At 31.8% G+C, this 22061-nt stretch overlaps 1 protein-coding gene across 2 annotated transcripts in view; it reads right to left on the minus strand.

Annotated features, from left to right (window-relative positions):
* Positions 1 to 4544: 4544 nt before the first annotated feature.
* The window catches only part of LOC129803108 (uncharacterized), a 96542-nt gene continuing 79025 nt past the window's right edge, over positions 4545 to 22061 (minus strand). For both annotated transcript variants that reach the window (XM_055849454.1, XM_055849456.1), the window contains exons 4-6: positions 11106 to 11250; positions 9776 to 10060; positions 4545 to 7243 (exon numbers count right to left, since the gene is read on the minus strand). In XM_055849454.1, the coding sequence (XP_055705429.1) occupies positions 7059 to 7243; positions 9776 to 10060; positions 11106 to 11250 (615 nt within the window). In that variant the 3' untranslated portion in view covers positions 4545 to 7058. The remainder of the gene's footprint in view (positions 7244 to 9775; positions 10061 to 11105; positions 11251 to 22061) is intronic.

Below are 22061 nucleotides of genomic sequence, written 5' to 3' on the forward strand. Positions count from 1 at the left end.
ACAAATTCATCGAAAAACGACATCGGGATTATCAGTAAAATTTCCACAGCTGCAGTTTCTTTTCCCCTTTCACTTAAAGTTGTTTTCTGATGACGATTTTGTTATTGGAAAACTACTGGAAAAACAACAAATAATACCAAACCAACACGAATAGTTCTAACATAATACTGATAATTTGCTCCAATCCAAAGATTGCTTGCAAAAAATTTGTTTAATGCTGGAAGCAAACTAAGTGGGGTATTTAATATATCCGTAAATACCTTAATTGCAAAGTCGTAAAAAATTAAGATGACATCATTATCATGAAAATAAATTAAACACATCAATCACTTCATTAGTGAAGTCACGAGATATTTCCTTGCTGATAGTTAGAGTAGATGAATTGCACATTGCAATTTCGAATTGCAGTTTGTGAAAAACAGCATAATAAAAATTCATAAACATTTATATTTATAGTGTACAGAGATTCTTAAGTTATGGAATTGTAAAAATCCTCAGCTTTTAAGATGATTCTTACATAAATCATACCTTTTGTAATCGGCCTAGATCGATTTAATATCCATAGAGAGGACGTTCCTTTGGACCATCCTTGACCCTTAAAAAGCCGAATTTCCGGAAACTATCGCTTATTTTTGAGATATATTTTGAAAAATGGGAAAAATGTGTAAAATCAGTTTTTTTAAGTTTCAAGATTAACCTTGAACACGTTCAAGATCGATGTTTATTTTAGGTTTCATTGTAGAGCTATTTCAGCAGACCAACTTAAAAAAATATGTTAAGTTGTAATGTAAATTAAAATCAATTTTTCAAAAAAAAAAAAATTCTAGAAATTGTGCGTTTTTTTTACAGTTCGTGTTGTAGAGTTAATCGAGTACATTAATTATAAAAAAAACTTCAATAAAACCTATAATACTTCTAATAAAGGTATAAGAATTGATTTGGATGACTTAAGCCTTTTTAATGTAAAGAACATCATATCATTTATCAAGGAAAATGAATTTTGTAATAAATTGGAGCAAACGGATGACCGAATTATGGGAAGTGGGTGACACAAATGGCTCTTTTGAGACTAGTTGTCCAACGGCAGTCGGAAAGCCTCAACAATCTACATCTACAATAATGGTATAATATTGCATTTTTAATAAACCGATTTCTAAAAAAGCGGGGAACCTTTGAATGTAGGGAAGCTCTTAAATTGGGAGCTTTTCACCTTTCTTTTTTTTTTTTTAATAAAATTGAGCTTTATCGTGTTACAATTTAGTTGCATGAACAGACTGAGAAGCCAAATAAAATGGCTAAACTCCATTTAAAAAGATATTCAAAAAGATACCCAATATTAGTAACGAATTTGTTCCAAAATGTAGCTCGTCCCGGACCCCGAAAATTTTTGGAACAAATTTGTACCTTTTAGGAGGAACAAAAAGATACCCAATATTAGTAACGAATTTGTTCCAATAAATAGTCCGTCTAGTATAAAATCGTATCCCTTCTTCTCTCACACTCAGTCACCCGTCATCGAAACGAAGACGACGCCAAATCTGTGGCAATATTTTCATGCTACATGATTTCACTTTTTTAATTCGAGATTCCCTTCCCCTCCTGCTGCCAGCACTCGCATATGATTTCGTCATGCACGCGTCTGTATAAAACACTATTAAGTTGATTTTTATTTGATGTTCCTTATGAACTTTCGCCACCGAAATCCATCTCGACTGAAGTATAGGCCTTAACTGTAAGACGAAATCACTTGCACGGATTTGTTCCCGACAATGGGAACAAAAAGATTCCCCATATGAGTTACAATTTCATTCCAGAAATTACCTCGTCCACGTACACCGAAAATTTTTGGAACAAATATGTTACAGATGTAGGAATAATATTGTTATAAAAAATATATACCAATTTGTTCCTGACAGTGGGAACAAAACAGCCGAGTGCAACAAATTCTGTTCCAAATTTCAGGAACAAATTTGTATAAAACGTAATCAACACAAATTTGTAGACATTCCACCGTATCAAAACGGTTCCGAAAGAAAACTCTAACAAAATTGTAACTGCATTTCATAACAAAACCATAAAGAAAACTTCTTGGAACAAAAAAAAATCTTTTCTAGGTGCAAATCGATTCCAAAAAAATTTGTTCCAGGGAAAACTTGTTCCAATATTTTGGTCAGTGTCCAAAATTTTTACCGTGAGGCTTAATTGTCTAATCAACGACGAGTAGTTTTTATGATCGGATTATCGGCACTTTAGTGAATTTAAGTGAGTAGCAGACCTGTTTACCTGTTTGAAAAATTAATAGAACTTGTAGATATATTTTTTGTACTTGAGATCATTAGAAGACCTTGGTGTTCAAAGATGAACATGGATACACCGCATTCAAAGATATTAAAGAAATTGTTCAATGATTATTAAAGCCCACTTCAAGCACATGTTAATGGTGTAAGGACTTTACCAACAAAATCTACAACGAATCCCGATACATCGTTTGAGGGAACTTTCATCAGACATGTCCTTTAGACTTAGAATGCAAAAAACCTTCAGAATGTTAATAGGATCCGTTGAAAGACTGATTAGAATAAAATGTTAAGTATTGCTGAGTGATTGCAATGCCCAAGGATGGGGCATGTTATTTTCCTTACCATAAGGACCAAAGGAATGGGCTAGTCTCAATATATATTCTATGTCCTTAACTAATAGGACAATAGAGTCTCGTCCTTTAAGGACCGATAGTTTCCTTAATGTATCAAAATTAGTTTGTGCAATTTTGCTTCTACAAACCTCTAAAAGTCTAAAATTATCAATATTAGAAATTTCAAGGATTTCTAGAATGAAACCTAGAAAAAAATTATATCAAGGCAAATATTTTTTAACCCTGAGAAAAAATGGGGGTGCGATTAACTTTTTTTCCTCATAATTTTAACACTTTTTAGGTGCAAAAATATATCAACATTTTTTAATGTAATTTTTACGCCTTTTTAAGAGTAAAATTAACATGAAAAATGGTAACTTTAACCCCTAACACACCTAAAAAGGGTAATATTTACACCGATTTCGGATCAATACTGCAGGGTAAAATAAACATTTCCGGAATGTTATTTTAACTTTTTCGGATTTCTCTCAGTGAAGGCAATATTTAACACATTTAACAAAGATAAATAACCAATAGTTTAAGAACACACAATGCAAGAACATGCAATCAGTCAGTAAATTTTTAGTAAATAAGAAAATTGTGTTATTAAAATTGCAAATTTAGGTTTGGGTCATATTTTGATATTGAATGCTTGAAGTGGGATATCAAAATTTGCAGGGGGGTGACATTAGCTCTGAAAAATGCGACCAGTTTTAGTGTAAATTTTTTCCTGTTTTCGTACATATTTCACGAGATATCTTCAAAACTACGTAGGTTGCAAATTTGGGGTTTTCGGTTGCCTCTTCGTTATTAAATTGGCTTTTATTTTGTGTTTGTATTATTTGCTAATTCATTCTACAATGACAGAAAACAGCTAATAAACTCAAAAGTTTTTTCGGTGTGCTAGAAATATATGGGAAACATAGGAAATGTCATGCCCCTGAAAATTTGTATAAAAGCTTTAAAATTCTTCTAAATAAATCAGACTAAAGCCAGCATTCAACGTTGCATTACCGGGAACAGAGTAACAGCGGCACTACTCTTATAAAGAACAAGTGCCTTAATGACTGCAGTTTTTTTCTCACCATCCAGGGTCTTTTTGATCAGCGGCACTTACGTGCTTAAATAATCAACGGCCTAGCTCCAATTGCATCCAGGTGCAATCAGATTCGGCTTTCGGTGAGATTCCTTGTGAATTTTCTGCAGAGATCCTGCATTGAGGCTTACCATAGCCGAGTTGCGCGCAGATTTTTCTGCCCGTCCCCGAGAGGCAACTCATCGTTGCAGAGGCCCATCAAGCCTAATAAAAATTGAAGATATTTTTCACTTTTCCTTGTAAAAATTTTGCAGATATTGCACCGCGACTTAAACAAATTTGCTCGTAGATCTTGTATTATTTCGGCGAGCATTAAGAAAAATGTATTTTTAGATAGCTTTTAATGCACGATTTCGAAATATATCAGACTGATAAGTCAATTCTCTTTAGGAAAAAACTTGCCAACAGTTTTCAGTGCCTCTATGCAAAAACGTATGGAAAAATGAAATGTCGATAGGCCCCTAGTTATTGATTATAAACAACTTTTTTCAAGTATCTCGAAAAATTTCTTAAAGATCTTTTTCTTAAGATATCTCAGAAACTTGAGGTGATGGACCACAAGTTTCTTCGGGAGAAATGTTCAGGACATACAGGTGGCATTTCTGCTTGATACCTGAGGATTTTTAGACAACCATTAGAGGCTGTTGAAGGATGCCGGGGACAACTCAACCAGGATCTGCACCGCAGACTAGGAAGCTCCTGGAACAACTCGAAGAGCAGGGAATTATTCTCAGCTATTCGGAATAATTTTCTCCTCTAGCCTGAGCGCTTGAAGGCCTCAAGGTGGAGCTTGACAAAAGGAAAGAAAAAAACATCTTTCTTCACTCACTTCCTCTCACACATTTATTGGAGAAATGCCAGCAATAAAGCAAAAGCCATAGAGTTCTTCTGTAATCTTCATCCAGATATGATAATTTTAACTATTTCTTCATTCTTAACATTATAATGTCTTTTTTTCTGTATCATGATTTGTCTCTTATGAGATTATTTATTCCATGTTGTCTTCACTACGTAATAGTGTTATTAGAATTTTACAGGATTTCTTTTTGGTTTACTAACAATTTCAGTTCTAAATGGTATTTTTCTTGGGTTTCCGTTAAAGAGCAAAATGCGCAAATTAGAATAAAGTGTCCAAAATGAGCTTTGTGCGTTTTTTTTTTTTTTGAGATTTAAAAAAAAATCATGTGATTCTACGGATAAATGATGGTCGTGATTTGTTATGAAAATAATCACAATTCTTTTCTTTACACAATTGTGCATGAATTTACAAGATTTAACCTTCATCTAAGAGTTTTTCTTTTTGCATAGAAAAGATGAACAGAAATTGTTTTTTATTAAGAAAGGTATTGTCTTTTGTTCTAGAATCATTTACTGTTCCATCGGTCATTTTTTTAATGCAAATTTTCTTAAAATTGTGAGGAAAATTCTGGAGTTTTTTTTTCCCATTCTAAAGTTTCATTATAAAGACAATAATAATAATTTTTATTGACTATCCATTTATTTTTTTTTTTAGTGAATTTCTACTGCACGCTTTATTCTTCTTTTCTTTCCTATATTTTTTTTTCCTCGAGATCCGGGAATCTATTGAAATGCTTTCTTTGCTGTGTGTTATCTTTTTGGATTATCTTCTTGTTTTAATTCTTTCAAATCATTTCTTTACATATTGTCGACCATAGTATTTTCCTTTTATACATCTACAATTGATTTCTGTTTCAATTGATACGTTTAATGATGATTTCTCCAAGAGAATTATTCACTATAATTTATCATTAAATTTTCCTATAACATATACAAAGAACTATTTCCTTTTTTTTTGAGAAAAATTATGTTGTTTTCTTTCATTTCACCATTAATAATTGTTTTGTTATCAATATTACTTAATTAATAATCTATTAGTAAATATTTTCTATTATTTATCATTTTTTTTATCTTGCTGTCCACTCTAAATATTTTCATTATAATTTATTTCAATAATTCAATATGTTCTCCTTTGACTTTTCTAATATATAAATACAATATTTGTAATTAGGTGTTAATTGTATAAAAAATCATGTCTTAACTATTATTTATATATATTTTTTTCTTCTTCAAGTATATCTTTGCATATTTGTTTTATCGCATGATTCATAACAAACGTGGTTGTTTTTTTCTCAAATTCTTTCGCTCATTTTTTCTTTATTTTGTCTTTTATTTTTTTTCTTTTTAAAAATTCGAACTTTCTCATCCACTTCTTTTCATTATTTCAATTAACTTCAATTTTACTATTGTTTAATGTTGTGAAGAATGAAAAAACAAGACGTCAAAAATTGATTCAGTTTATAGAAAGCGGGTATAAAGGTTAGAAAAAACTTCTTCAGAAGAAATTTGCCAAGAACAGGAAAATAGCTGCAGTTTAAGAAAAAAAATTAAAAAAAAATCTGCTGAGGAATTTTTTTCTAAGAATTTTATTGTAAGAAATTTTCGTTATAGATAGCATAGGTATGTGAGGAAGTCTATCTTATTAAATCCAACTCTTCTATCGCAATAAAACCTTTTGAAGAATATCAGGTTTTTGAAGGTATTAAAAGTTCTTGCAAATAAAATCTAAAAAACTTCTCAAGATAGTCTAAACTTTTGTCTAATAGCATCAATTGCTATATATACACTGAAAACTTGGTAGAATTCCCTGAAAGGTGTCCCTCAGCAATCCCCTCATTGGCAATTTTCTCCTGAAATTTTTTGTATATAGGAAAAAATTATTGTTTCATCTTTCATCAGAGATATGTTTTATTTCTCCTAAAATTTTCGTTTTAAAATTCTTCTTCTACCTTTCAACAAATTACTCCAATACATTATTTCTATGTTGAATTATAGTTTTCATCTGTTTTCTTCATCTAAATGGGAGAGATTTTGTCTTTCTCTCTAGTAAAAGTCATATAATTTTCCTCTTAAATTGGTCGAGAGATTCTCTCCAAGAAATTTTCTAGTTTAAAATTCATCTAACATCCTTCATCGGAATGTTGGTTGTTTTTTTTTGTTGTATGAGACAAGGGGATGAGTAAACTCCGTGCCAATTGAGTAAAGTGTTATAATTCGGAGGAAGATTGGCATGGCAAAGGGAGACACGGATTTATAAGAGTCTTCCATGCGAATGAAATGTTGATGATGATGAGGGATTAGGGTACAAACCCCCCTCGGAACACCCTGCGCGGTGATGACCATTACGTACAGTCTTCATTTGGACACATGCCCGGCCAGTGAGCGTCCTAGGTCGCCCTCAGACGAACCATTCGTCCTTCTGGGCGGCCGAGACGACGGCCGACTGCGACAGATCGGGCTGGCCGAGTTGCCTTAGTTTGCCGGGCAGCAAATGGGACGGACTATGGCCATCAGCAAGTTGAGTTGTATGCGGAGGTACCCTGATGGTCCCGCAGGGTGACGCCAGTTTCCCGACGGCGGCAGCGATGTTGTCTCACGGGTCAACGTTGATCCTGGCATGTACTTTGACGATCCATTGGACTCGATCGTCGGGTGCACTGCCAAAAACATTAAAATATTTAAAATAAAATAAAATCACTAAAAATGATCTTTAGGACGAATATTGAATGGATTGGGTTCACTGAACATGAATCTGTTGTCTGTCTTTAAATTTTTACAAGAATTTTCGCTATATTACTTTTTTTTTTAAATCAAAAAATGACCACTCGGGGTAAAAAGTAACAGAACTTATGGAGTAATAAAGTAGCGCAAACCTATTAATATTGCAAAGATCTATATTTTTTTGGGGGTTGTATCAAATGGAGCATGACTACTTCAAGTAGGTCCTCTACCCTATCCCTTACGATGTTATCAGACTTGCTCATTAAAACTAGAAAGATTGACTTGATCCGAAAAAATAGTTTAAATTGACTTATAGAGCATTGATAGAAAAATAAGTGTTTTTTTAAATATTTTTTTTATGTGAATGCATATTATTTATGATGCTTTAAGTTTAAGTCAATTTAAACTCTTTCGTCTCTTTTGGGACTCTGAGTACCCAAAGAATAAGCATATGAATAGGGAGACTGGGGCAAATTTGTCGAAATGAAAATTTCAATATTCACTATTTTCTAAAATAAAAGAGACTGAGGCTTGAAATTTTTATTATGGATAGCCTTTATAAACCTTCTTACAAAGTTTCAAGGGGTTCGAGGAAGGATAATGTGAAATAAAAAAATAATGAAATTGAGCCCTATTTTTGGAATATTTGGCTTACAGAAAATATCAATACTGATTAGCTCAATTTAAGCACATTTCTTGTTAAGATAAAGAAAAATTATCTTCGACAAAGTTGTAGAGGAATAAATTTCCTAAAAAACATATGCCTATTTGATATTTTTAACGTTTGCGAGAGTAAAACGTCACAAATTATCCGAAGACTGACAAAATTTGCTCCAGCAATTTTGAAAATCTCTACAAAATCGACTTTTAGAAAATGATTCGAAAATCACATTTCTTTCGAGATAGAGGAAAATAGTCTTCTGCAATGTTGTAGAGCAGTAAATTTCCAATAAGAATATGCTCATTATAAAACATTTATGTTTTCTCAAAGCTCGTGAAAGAATTAAATTTGCGTTTTGACAAGTTTTGCCCCAGTCTCCCCTACCCAAAAACCATGCAAAAAGATAATACACAGTTAGCTCTTTCTCGTGCGTTTGAGCACTCCACAAAGCAGGGGCTCTTTGCTATCTATTTTTTTAAGCAAAGACTCTTGGCGCTAGAAACTACGATAACTATGCATAATAATTGTCACAAGAATGAAAATTATCATTCATTGGTATTTTCAGGAAAACTTCTTAAAGGTCATGTGCTACATAAGTCCCAAATCGTCCATACAGGTAAAAAATACACAGAATTATTTTAGGAGTTTAAATTAAATTTTAAAACACATAAAAGAATTTCTTAATCGGAATTCACCCTCAAGAAAAGTCCATTTGAAAATGATTTAGAGAATATTTGGCAGAAGTGTTCTCGTCTTTACATTTAAGAGTATAAAACTTATGTAGAAATCAATTTTATAGTGAATTTTAAACAGACAGCTTGTATAAGTAGAAATTTACTTAAGGAAGTTAGAAAAATTCAAAATATTCTCGATTCCTTTTTCTTAAAACCAAAACAAAAAACTATTATTCACTGTTTGAGTAACTAATGAAAAAGTTTATCAGCTACCTGAACCACTTCGAAAATTATCAAAATCGGATTATAAATAGGATTTAAATAGAATTTCTATTGATTATTCCGGTAAATTCCGTAGTGTTTTTGGTGTAAGAACGTTTTTGTATCAGTGCAAAAATAGATTAATAAGGAATAGGGTTTCCTTTTTGAAATTGAAAAATAGTTCCTAAGAAGATTTTTTCTAAAGTAAACGATTTTATTAATTTTTCAATAAAGGCAAACTTATTTGGTTAAATAAAGATTTTTGTGATTTTTTTGAGAAAACTCTTGTTTCTAGTCTTCGAAAAAATATTTCTTCTTACTAAAATCCTGACTACGTCCTTGCTAGACAGAACTATAATTAAAAAGATTTTAATTCCATTTTTTAAAACCTTTTAAGTGCTAGAACTACAAAAGTTTCGTAGGTAGTACTTTTGATAATATTAAATATTAGTTTATTTGATTGTTAGGAGAGATGTTTTTGCAGCCATTAGTTCACGTAATTTCATAGCTTTTGAAAGTTTAGATCCCAGTTAGTGCAGATAATTGACTTTTATTAAAATTGAGAAAATTAAAACACAAACTGTTGAAATATAGCAGACTTTACACATGTCTATTTTTGCCGTTTTGTATTATTAAATAATACTGTGCACTCAGTATTCTCCAGTATTCATGTTAGTCAACTTCACAGGAAATAAATCCCTTAAAAGAACTTTAATTAAGTGATAGGAATAATGTCAATAGTGTTGTTTTTACCATTCCGTTATGAGTTTAATTAATTCCACTGGAAAAGGTGTATTTGAAAACATACAGAAGCAAGGGATATTGATTTTTGGAGAATTTGTTTAATTGAAATCCTGCAAAAGGGAACTTACACTGCACGCTGTTGCCGTATTGATTCCCGGCTGGTCGAGTGTTACGCCGGCAGAGGCAAATGGCAATACCGACGAAACAGGCGCAGATCACGAGCAAGCCACTCACGGCCACCAGAACGATCCATGTCAGTTCTAGACCGAGGATTGTGTAGGGATCACTGATTGGGCACAGAGATCCAACGGTCTCATCTGATCCATCGGCACAGTTATTAACACCATCGCACACAAGATCAGGATGAATACAGAACTCTCTCAGAGTGCATCGGAAGTCTTTGCAGGAATGTTCTAGAATAGTTTAAAATTTTAATTAACTTACAAATTAAATTGACAAGTAATCCCGTGCTGTAATTAGTGAGCGCTATACAAAACTTCAAGATAATTTTCTGAGTTTTGGAAATAAAGCATTAAGTCAAAACATAAATAAAGTAGTCTCAAACGAGCCGAATTAGCGAGAGACTACTGTATATGTACAATTGTACATGTCCTTAAGGGGTAATGCTTATCTCGCAATGAAAATTCTGTTCCATGTCATACTGGACCATCAATATAATGTAACACAAAAAATATTTCGTAAAATTGTTCGTAAATGTTTGTCAATTCCAACTGGGGACTTGCAAAATCTTCGTAAACAGTATGACCTACTAAAAATTTCGTAAAAGTTTGTGCTTTTTTCACTAACATTGTACGTCACATGATAACTTTTTTGTAATTTGTTGTAAATTGTTGTTTGTTTGTGTAATTGTTTGTAAAAGAACAAACAATGCTCAACAAGTTATTATGTTACAAAGAATGTTTGTGAAAAAAGTAGAAACTTTTACAAACTTTTTAGTGAGTAATTATCATATATAGGATCCAATCAAAGTATTTTGTGGAAAAAAAATTAAATAAAAAATATAATATAGAAGAAAATGTGATTATTGACAAGTGACCTTATGGTTTTGATACACTGGAAAACCATAAAAATCAGCATTTCTTCAATGGAAATATGGGAGAGCCGTTGCAGTGTCAAATAAATACAATAATCTATTGTCAATTAATTTAATTCAAAGTATTTTGCAGAAAAAAATTAAATAAAACGAATACAGAAAAAAATTTTGAGTTCTACAAAGTGACCTTATGGTAATGGTACGCACAGTACGATTTATGAGGATTGTGTTAGTCCCTAGTGGGAATTCACAAACATTTACGAAGAATTTGACGAATTATTTTTTTTTCTGTGTAGCACGCCTAGCATATAGCTTTGACAAAGCTAGCAATTTTCAAAGTCAACCCCAATACATTAGTTTGATATTTCATCAAAAAGAGAATTTCCATTGTGCATTAAACTCACTTGGATCTTTGATGGCAGTGATGACCAATTTGAAACCATTTGTGTCTGTTCCCCAATTATCTGTGACATACTTGAGTGTCACGAAATTGGTGCGTGTGAAAATTGCTCCAACTGACTGTTTAGTGTTGCGACACGTCAAATCAGCCTGCAAGAAAAGCATAACAAAAGTCATCCAAAATGTTAATTCTAATTTTACAGTCAAATTGTCAGAGTAAAAATGTTCGGTCGTAATATGAGCATTAAAAAGGTTACAAATCTGTCTAAATTGAATTTTTAATTCATTACACGTCAACTAACAAATGCAATTGCAATATGATGCATTTACAATTAACGCATAGATTGATATGTGAATTTCTGATATGAATGATGACAGGGATGACAAGGCTATTACATGTTGAGATTAGTTCCTTTCCGAGGATTATCATATCTCTACAACGCTCTTCCTTTGTTCAAAAGAGGATGTTTATAGAATATATATCAGTATAATAAAACAATAAAGTTGAATACACAAAAATCTTTAACGATCAATACTGTATATGTAAATGTACATATGTATACTCATGTTTTTGAATATTATTATTCTAAAGCCTAACTGACCTCTGCACGCTAGGGAAATTTATGTCCATATTGAAACAACTTCTCTACGCTTTTGTAGAAAAAAATTGTCAAATATGGACATAATTTTTTCTAATGTGTAGGTGCCATAAAACTTATTTAGTTAAAAGTTATAGACTTAAGATGAACATACACTCTTAGAAAAATTTAGACCCAAGTACCTCATATACAGTTATGGAAACAATAAAATATAGTAAGCATAGACTCATCCATATATTTAGCTAGGGTAACTAAATGAAATAGTTGACCAATATTAGTTACAGTATCTTTTTCATTTAGTTATCATAACTAAATTAGATTAGTAACGGGTACTATAACATATTAGTTCCAATAACTAAATAAATGTGGTTGATACCCATCTTATTGGCTGTACTAACTATATCATATGAGATGTGGTTACTATATAGCTTGAAAAAGCTTCAAAACATAAGTAAAGAACCACTCTTTACTATTGAAAAAGTTGTCAGAACTTTATGAAAATATAGGCCCATTTATTTGCATTAGTTGTGTGAACTAAAAGGAATTAGTGACCAATATTAGTTGGGATATCGATTTCATTTAATTAACACAAGCAAATATAATTATATGAAACCATTATGAATTAATTGCCGCAACTTATTCACGTAAATATTACCTTATGTTCTCACTACTAATTATTACGAGTAAAATGTTTTAAGATTATAAGAACTATTTTAAATAGATTTGATAATAATCACCGGATTAACTAATTTTCATTAGTAATGATGTCTAAACTTTTCTAAGATTGGACATTTTGAATTTTGACACCGAGATTTGGGATGACCAAAAAATATATTTAAAAAGAACATAGGGAGAAGTGGGGCACCTTTGAAATTGAGATTTTTCACTTATTTTTAAATAAAATTGAGCCTTATCGTGATATAATTTAGGTGCACAAACAGATTGAGAAGCTAAATTATATTACGATAAGGCTAAATTTTATTTAAAAATAGATGAAAAATCCGAATTTCAAAGGTGCTCCACTTCCCCTTAACTCCGGTTTTACTATTCAATAGGGGACTCAGTGGCGCAATAGGCAAGACCGTCTCGGTCTTGCCTATTCCTATCTTGGGCGGATCGATTCCCCGGCTCGACTTTGCCCTAGACACACTTACGACTTAAACCAAGCGACGATTTAGTGGAAAATGATGGAAATGTAGTGTGACCATTATTTCTAATATAATTACGCTAAGCCGTCTCTCGGCTGATCCTAAGGTCTGTCAAGGCCTTTACTGTTGTGAGTTCGAGTCCTGCCCGGTGCAAAGATCTGAATGTCTAATTTAGACAATTTTCATATGTTAATAACGTTATATAATGCACCGCCTAAGCCCAACAACTCCGGGAGCATGGAACAAACATCCACACAGCGGCGAAGGCGCTCCTGGGTGGTCTAAAATGAACTTAGCAGATTCTTGCAACATGGGATATGGACATTGTAAAAATGATTACCTTGTAATACAATACTCGATACGATTAAGAATAATATTATTCAATAGATTTACCAATATCGATTTTCCAAAGTTCAATCTCGAATATTTTATTATATTTAATTTCGATTTATTATTTTTTTTATGAACCTATTAATGTGATTTTCCATCAAAATTTATATGTAGCACTCTTACTGTTTTGAAGCACAATGAATAGTATTCATATTCCTCTGCAACATACTCCCCCACCTAATAAATTTCAATTGACGGCAATAACGAAAATTGGATGCACTAATAAATTTAAACGTGGTTATATTTCCACGCTAAAGCATACAAATTATTATTAATGCAATTATGAAATTTTGTGTGCAAAGTGTGCACATATTGAAAACCCTTTTGGTTAAGCTTTAAGGTATTTTCCGCTACATCCACTCAAACAGCAAAATCGATATATTCTTCATTGTTGTAATACTTCATTAATTTTAGGGTTTATACTAGATATAAAAGCACTGAATAATAAATATTCACTCAACAAGGATATCATAATTAAAAGCGGTACTTAAACAAATTATTGTGAGAAAATCTGAAGAACAGGGGAATGAAAAAGAGTAAGGGCCTTGACAGACCTGAGGATTAGCCGAGAGACGGCTTAATGTAATTATACTCGACATAGTGGTTAAACTTCATTTCCATCATTTTCCACTAAGTCGTCTCTCGGCTTAAGTCATAAGTGTGTCTAGGGCATAAGTACAGGTGATTGAAAAGTTTCCGAATTAAAGAGTAAAATGAAAACATGTTTTCAAATATATATGATTTTAATCTTCTAAATTCTAAACTAGCTTTCTTAACTTTAGTGTACTTGGTCCAATGACTTATCAATAATTTTATACCATCGTCATAGCGTTTTTCTCAAAGATTTGCAAATTATGCTCAAACATGATAAAGCATATCCTGAATCAAGCAAAATTTCAGAGAGTTTTTTTTTTGTGAAATTATTAACGCGCGAGGCATGGGCTTTCCAAGTAGCTTTTTTACTTAATTATGTTTGTAAAATGTGTCATAACTTTTTATTTGACTTGGGACACTGATAATAGCATATGCTTACGCACAAATAAAAAGGGATAATCGCGAAAATAAATCAATTACGATTACTTGACCAATTCACTTCCGATGAAGATCAATGCCGCCAAGTTTGAAATTTCAATAGGGGAGACTGGGGCAAAAAATCACAAATTGGAAATTTGAAAATTCAATATCTTCCAAGATAAAAGAGATAGCGGCTTAAATTTTTTTCCATAGATGGCCTCCATAAACCTTCCTCAGAGTCGTAAGTTTCTTAGAATTCGAACAAGGATTTCAGAAAATAAAAAATACTGAAATTTTTAGCCCTATTTTTAAAATGTTTTCCTTACAGCATATATCAATTTTGACCTATTTATTTTCCAAAATTGATGCACTGGTAAATATTTCCTAAATGATTTGGACTCTTGAATACGAAACCACTATCTATTTTAGAATTTTATAAAGATTCTTTTCTCCAGAAATCCTTTTATTAAAAATGACCACTTGGGGTAAAAAGTAACAAAAGATATAGAGTAAAAAGTAACAAAGACCGAAGCAATGACTTTCGAGGAAAATGACTTTCACAAAGTTGTAGAGCAGTAAATTTCCTATAAAACTGCACTAATTAGAAATTTCTGGGGCGCTAGGGTAGCTTATAAAAAAATAAAATATCCGTTTTGTGATTTTTTGCCCCAGTCTCCCCTACCATAAATTATGTTAAAACAGCTAATAAAGTTTTAACGTTTGGACGATTTCCTTCATTAACAGGAATTTTGATGAGAGATACTCTCAGTATGTAGAGGTCTTAACACTAAACCTACCGACCGTTTTTGGTCGTTTTTCCTATCGCGCTCAGTCAAATGAAAGAAAAGAGGAAGAAATTAAAATTGAAACACTAAAAAATATATTACAATATTTTAAGAAATTCATAAAGTTTGACAGGTACATTGTACCGGTGTTTAAATATGTGTTAATTTTAAAAAGTTTTTAAACCAGTAAATTTGACCGGGTCTTGGTAGTTTTAGTGTTAATTAGCGTCTCAAGTATCTTAATATAATATAATGCTGGAAATGGATTCCCAATACCAACCCCTGGCAAGTTGCCTAAAATTTGAAGCCACTTTCTCATGCTTCGATTTAAATTTTTATGGGATTTTTATTGCACTGGCAACCGTTACGCTAAATATCTAAGAATTGAGAAGTGTTTCCCTATTACAAGATACCTTTCCGTATGGAGGGATAAATATACAAAATTTTTGTTTAAATAAATGTTTTCCTCAGAGCACTGTAAGCTGAGTCCGAGATCAATTTAGGAATTGGCTTCAAATAGCTCAATATAAAAAGACCTACTTGCCAGGGGGTTGCCCAATACGATGACCAGAAAAATCGTTAACGTTAAACGACATATTCTTCAAAGCATAATTTTCCCTTTAATACTTTTCACATTTAGTCCATATATTATATTTCCCATGACTATAGAAAATTTATATTGAACATTACTAAAACTTCTCAATGAGTACCTCATTTTAAAGTTTCATTCCCTCTACTTATTCTTACGAAAAGTTCTACTCTAAATGGCTTTCTCGCATCTTTTAGAGTTCATTTGACCAGAAGATTCATATAATTATAAATTCACTGTACATATTTGCGATAAATTAGCATTACATTCTACATTCTCTGCAGAAAGTGCCTCCATGGTCCCCAGTGGAGGCGCCTGATGCGTGGTATGGCAGTCAATTATTATTAGACAAAAGTATCACAGTGCATGAAAATAGTTAGTGTGTAAATGACATGACTGGCAAAATGCATGGAAAATTAATTAAATTATACAACCCACTAATCCTGTATAATTTACCTTTAATTATATATGTATATCATATTCAATGAAAGGAATTTTGATATTTACACTGAAGCGATTAATGTCAATGTTTATTTTAATTTTGAACCAACTGAATTTGTTGCAATAAACCTACAATATTACTGATATAATTTCTTAATTTTCATGAAACCTTTCGTATCAACCTATCCTTTAAATTTAAAGAATCCCTCCAACTCTTTGAGGGTTGAGTTATATAGAAAAGTAATGCAGTAAAGCACACCATATTGTACACTACTTGATGACATTTTTATGAGGAGCAGACAGAGCTCTACCAATCCTACTCTTTATCTTCTCACCCCTCATCAGTGCGTCTGAAGAGTGTGGAGTAGATGGTACAAAGTCAGAGACAATGATGACATCATTTCAAGTGGAGACTCCTGAATACAAATGAGTCTCTTCTTCGAAAGCTTTCCTTCGCTTTCCGGCCCGGGTATGCTTCCTATTTTGCACCCTTGACTTCACAAAACCACAAGCCACAAAAAAAAAATACACTAAAGATGCCTCAATTTTCCAGAATTTTTCTTATTACAAGGGAGGATGAGGTAGTTTCATGCATGCATGATTTTCGAAAATATCAAATTTTGGAATAATTAATTGATAAAGCAGGGTAAATTAAAACATATTCTAGGAGATTGAGAAAATCCCTCAAGAAAACTCATATCACCATTCATATAGGGGAAAGCGCGCTACCTTCGGACGATTCAAGCTTCGAACAATTCATTTTTATCAATGTGTTTTAAATTAATTTGGCAAATTATAATATTATATTTTACTAAGTTTTCCAATGCTTCAAATGACGAGAAAAGAGTTACTGGAGAAATCCATTAAGAATATAGAAAAAAAAGAGTTGTCCGAGGCTTGAATCGTCCGAAGGTAGCGCGCTTTCCCCTACGGGCTTTAGACCTAAGTCATATGGCTTAACTAGTCTAATTTCTTATCAATTACGATTTTTGGAAAAATTTAACTTAGGATTAGATTATATTTTAAAGTTATTAAAGATATATGACCCATTAGGTTCTCAAAAAGTAATAAAATTGTTCGCTATTTTTTGAGATATTGACACCTTCTGATGCTGGGTTAAACCTCTAGTCTGAAGACCGTTATAGGGTAAATGTCCTAATTCAAAACCATTTCCAGATGCTTTAACTTTTGACAGAAGATTCAACACATTAAGTTCAATTTTTTCTGAAGATCATTTAATAAATTTGCTCCTCAACTCTTCTAGAATGTTACTGTTTAGTTAAAATTCTTTAGATATAATTTGAAAACTTCTTAAATACAAGAAAAATATGCGAGCGTAAAATGCTTCTATTGGAAACAAATTAATCCAAATAGAGACAAGGGAAATTTTCTAATTGGAGACAGAAAGTGTAAGTGAAACCGCAACGAAAAGCTTGATCCTGAGTGCAGGATTTGTTCTTATTTCTGATATTTTCACCTTTCCCATCTAAAATAATAAAAAAATCTCTCCAAAAAATCATATTTCCGGGGTTTCCTATTGAAGCATTTGCAGACACTTCTGAAAAACCCTAAAAAGTAAAGTGAAAAGGTACACTTTTAACTTGTATGAGAAATTAACAACTTAAAATTTGTGAATATGAATGGATTTTCGCTTTATTTGGAGCAAAATTAACTAAATAATGAAACTGTGGTATAGAAGATTTATAAATATAATAATTTAGTACTGTATTTATCGTGAAAACAATGACATTTCCATTTGGCGTAGCGAAAAATTTCCATTTGGAGCAGGTTTTGAATTAGCTTAATTTACCCTACATTCATTCATTTTCATCAGCTAATCTTTAATAAGTTTTGGGGGTTAAAGCACGAAGTTTAGATCTCCAGACTCCTTATTCATAGCTTATGTATAATTCAAGCATTTTTTTCAAAAATGATACAGTAAGAAAATCTGAAAGTCACAAAACGAGAGATTTATATTCCGAAAATACCTACAGTGAGTGTCAATAGTTTGTTGCCTATTGGATGTTTGAGAAATCAAGTGAAAAAAATGATAGAAAAGAATACTTTTCCAAATTTTTCTTTTTGCAGATGAGTTCCTTGTAATCCGTAGATATTATTTATAGTTTTCAAAAAAAATAATTAATTTTATTTCATATCAAAAATAATTGTTTTCCAAAAGTTGGTCATTTTTGAAAAATCAAAAGTTTGTTGCCTCATTAAAAAAACTAATTCAAAATGGTGAAAACGTGCAACCAACTTTATGTAAACCGGTTACATTTTGAGCTTATGTCATTTGATAGGCAAATGGTGGATTTGTATACATTTTTAAGGCTGTCAATGTTAAATATATAGGTGTAAGAGTGATGATAAATAACAAGAAATAATCAGTTTTTTGATAATTCATAATTTAGGTTATAATGGCAAATTACAAAAAGTTGAAAGGTGGGATATTGTCCAGAGATACTGCTAGAAGGAATCGGCGTCACTTAATTGCCAAATTTTATGGAAATTCATGAAAAGTTATACATAAAATGGTCAAATATTATAGTTATGAGGCACGAGTACATCTGAAAAACGCTACTGGTAGACCCAGGGTTTCGACTCAGAAAGTCGATAACCGCATTCTAGGTATCTCTGATAGTAACCCCATGATGTTTGCTTCAAAAATTCAGAGTCGGCTGGTTACAGAAGGCATACAGGCTTCAAATGCTTCGAAAATCAAACTCAAAATGAAAGAAAATATAAGAATAGGTACTTGGCTCGCAAGATTCCATTGGTAAGCAAAACCAAACTGCGTAAGAGGTTGTATTTTTACGTTTTTAGCATGCTCCAAGTGAATTTACAACCTTTTAACCAGATTGGTTTTGTTTACCAATGGAAACCTGCAAACCAAGTAATTATTCTTACCACTTTCATTAAATTGCGGTTGGTTTTGAAGCCTGTATGCCTTCTGTAACCAGCCGACTCTGAATTTTTGAAGCAAACATCATGGGGTTACTATCAGAGATACCTAGAATGCGGTTATCGACTTTCTGGGTCGAAACCCTGAGTCTACCAGTAGCGTTTTTCAGATGTACTCGTGCCTCATAACTATAATATTTGACCATTTTATGTATAACTTTTCATGAATTTCCATAAAATTTGGCAATTAAGTGACGCCGATTCCTTTCAGCAGTATATCTCTGGACAATATCCCACCTTTCAACTTTTTGTAATTTGCCATTATAACCTAAATTATGAATTATCAAAAAACTGATTATTTCTTGTTATTTATCATCACTCTTACACCTATATATTTAACATTGACAGCCTTAAAAATGTACAAATCCACCATTTGCCTATCAAATGACATAAGCTCAAAATGTAACCGGTTTACATAAAGTTGGTTGCACGTTTTCACCATTTTGAATTAGTTTTTTTAATGAGGCAACAAACTTTTGATTTTTCAAAAATGACCAACTTTTGGAAAACAATTATTTTTGATATGAAATAAAATTAATTATTTTTTTTTGAAAACTATAAATAATATCTACGGATTACAAGGAACTCATCTGCAAAAAGAAAAATTTGGAAAAGTATTTTTTTCTATCATTTTTTTCACTTGATTTCTCAAACATCCAATAGGCAACAAACTATTGACACTCACTGTATATTAGTAATTCATTACTCTACAAGTTTGTTTAAAACCATTTTCATCTATGTAGAAGGAAAATGAGTATATCAAGCTATTTTCTAAAAGTTGATTTTATGGAGATTCTCAAAATGCAAGGGAAAATAGAAACTGGCATCGGGTTATATTGACTCGGTTTTAGCTGAGATTCTCTTTTGGCTTTATTACGAGTTCTTGTTAATGAAATAAATATCCAGTTAACATATTTTCATAGGAAATTTAATCTTCCACAACTTTTCGAAAGATAAATTTTCTATATTTTAACCACAAATATGATTTCAAACACATTTTCCGGAAGCTGAAGACACGGCTTTTAGAAAATAACTTTTTTGGAAACAAATTTTTTGTTGGTGTATGTAAGACATGGTGTAAGATAAAGTCGTAGAGGATGACATTTTTTACAAAAATATGTTAAATGGATATAGATTATTGAACCGATTAAATGACTGATAAAGTAGGGAAAAGTCGTCTGCCTTTGAATGCAGCAGCATTTGAATATTTCAATTTTTCTCTTATTTCCCAAAGCAAAAATTCCAGTCTATATAAAAACTATACTCGATTAATAAAATGGAATTTTTACTTTGGGAAATAAGACAAAAATTTAAATATTCAAATGCTGCTGCATTTAAAGACAGACAGGTTTTCACTACTTTTTACTTCATAACTTCTGTTACTTTTTACCCCGAATGATCATTTTTGATTAAAAAAAATAATCCTAACGAAAATTCTTCAGAAAATTTAAAAGCAGACAACGGATTCAAGTTCAGTGAACCCAAGTTATTCTATAAATATTTGCTACCAAAAAAATGTAGGAAAATAAGTTGGTCATGATTAAGTAAATATTTGATAAATATAATACAAAATTTCAGTAATATTTATCACGTATATTTCTTGTTCGAATTCTGTAAAATTTTCAACATTTTAAACATCTGACGGAGTCTATAGTAAAAAAATGAGGCATGGACAAAAAATTTAAAAATCAAACATTTTAAAAATTTAACACTCCCTTCGTTCTGAAAAAAAGTTGTACACGTTTGACAAAAAGTTTTTTTTTCCGGGAAAAGTTGTTAGTTTTTTTTGGATAAAATCATTAAGAATAACGATTATGTTAAGACACTGAGAGAAATCCGAAAAGGTTAAAATAACATTCCGGAAATGTTTATTTTACCCTACAGTATTGATCCGAAATCGGTGTAAATATTATGCTTTTTAGGTATATTAGGGGTTAAATTCACCAATTTCCGTATTAATTTTACCAATAAAAAGGTGTAAAATTAACATTAAAAAATGTTGATATATTTTTACACCTAAAAAGTGTTAAAGTTATGAGGAAAAAAAGTTAATCGCACCCTCTTTTTTTCTCAGTGGATAAATGTTTACTGTTCTGCAAATGCCTTATGTATGAACATATTTGACTTGTTTTACCAATAATAAAAATTCTACAAATCATTTGTTAATCCCTAAATTTTCCCCATACGTAGGATTTTTTTTTCGGAACACAGGCGGTATAAATATTTTTAAAATTTTCGTTTTGCGATTTATTGCCCCAGTGTTCCTACCTCTGAAGTTTTCTTTTAGTAGAGGATCTCACAGAAACTGACATATTTAAGTTTGAAAAGGCGGTTTATCAATGAGACTGGTGTAAAGCAAAATTCTGTGTATTGTACGTACTAGTCGAATTTTTATTACTGCCAGCAGTGCAACAAATAACATGAACACTGAAAACCCTCCGTGTTTCATTTAAAAATAATTATAAGGTTAAAATTTTTCAGTCTAGTGGTCTTACTGTCAGTTTTGCCAATGCAATGGTTAAGGACGTATAACACGCTTTCAGTCTGAAGACTTTTCCAGAATTTTAAAAACCAAACTTTCAAAAATTTTTGTTTGCACAAAATATATTTTAATTTAGGAACGGGGTCGGTGGTACAATTGGTAAGAGCGTTTGGCTCTTGGGTGGTGTTGCCCCCGGCTCGATTATCACAGTTGTGAATTCGAGTCCCTCCCGGTGCAAATGATTGAAGCATCCGAATGGACATATTTCTCATACACAATGTAATCTGAATAAAAATTTGTAAACTTGAAAATGTACAAAATGGCAAAAAAAGCCCGGTACATCATAATAAATAAATAATATTTTAAATTAACCTGGTCTAATTGAAGGTTAATATGTTTTAGTTTAGATAGGAAGTATTGAGTATATATATTTCTAACCGAAGGAAGAATAGATAAAGTACAGCTTACGGTTGAATCGAGAATATCAATCTGTCAAATTATCGTGCCGATCTGTCAATCTTTTGGAAGGATTGTGCCGATTTGTCGAGATTT

Source organism: Phlebotomus papatasi, chromosome 2 (assembly GCF_024763615.1).
Source record: "Phlebotomus papatasi isolate M1 chromosome 2, Ppap_2.1, whole genome shotgun sequence".
NCBI classification, from domain to species: Eukaryota; Metazoa; Arthropoda; class Insecta; order Diptera; family Psychodidae; genus Phlebotomus; species Phlebotomus papatasi.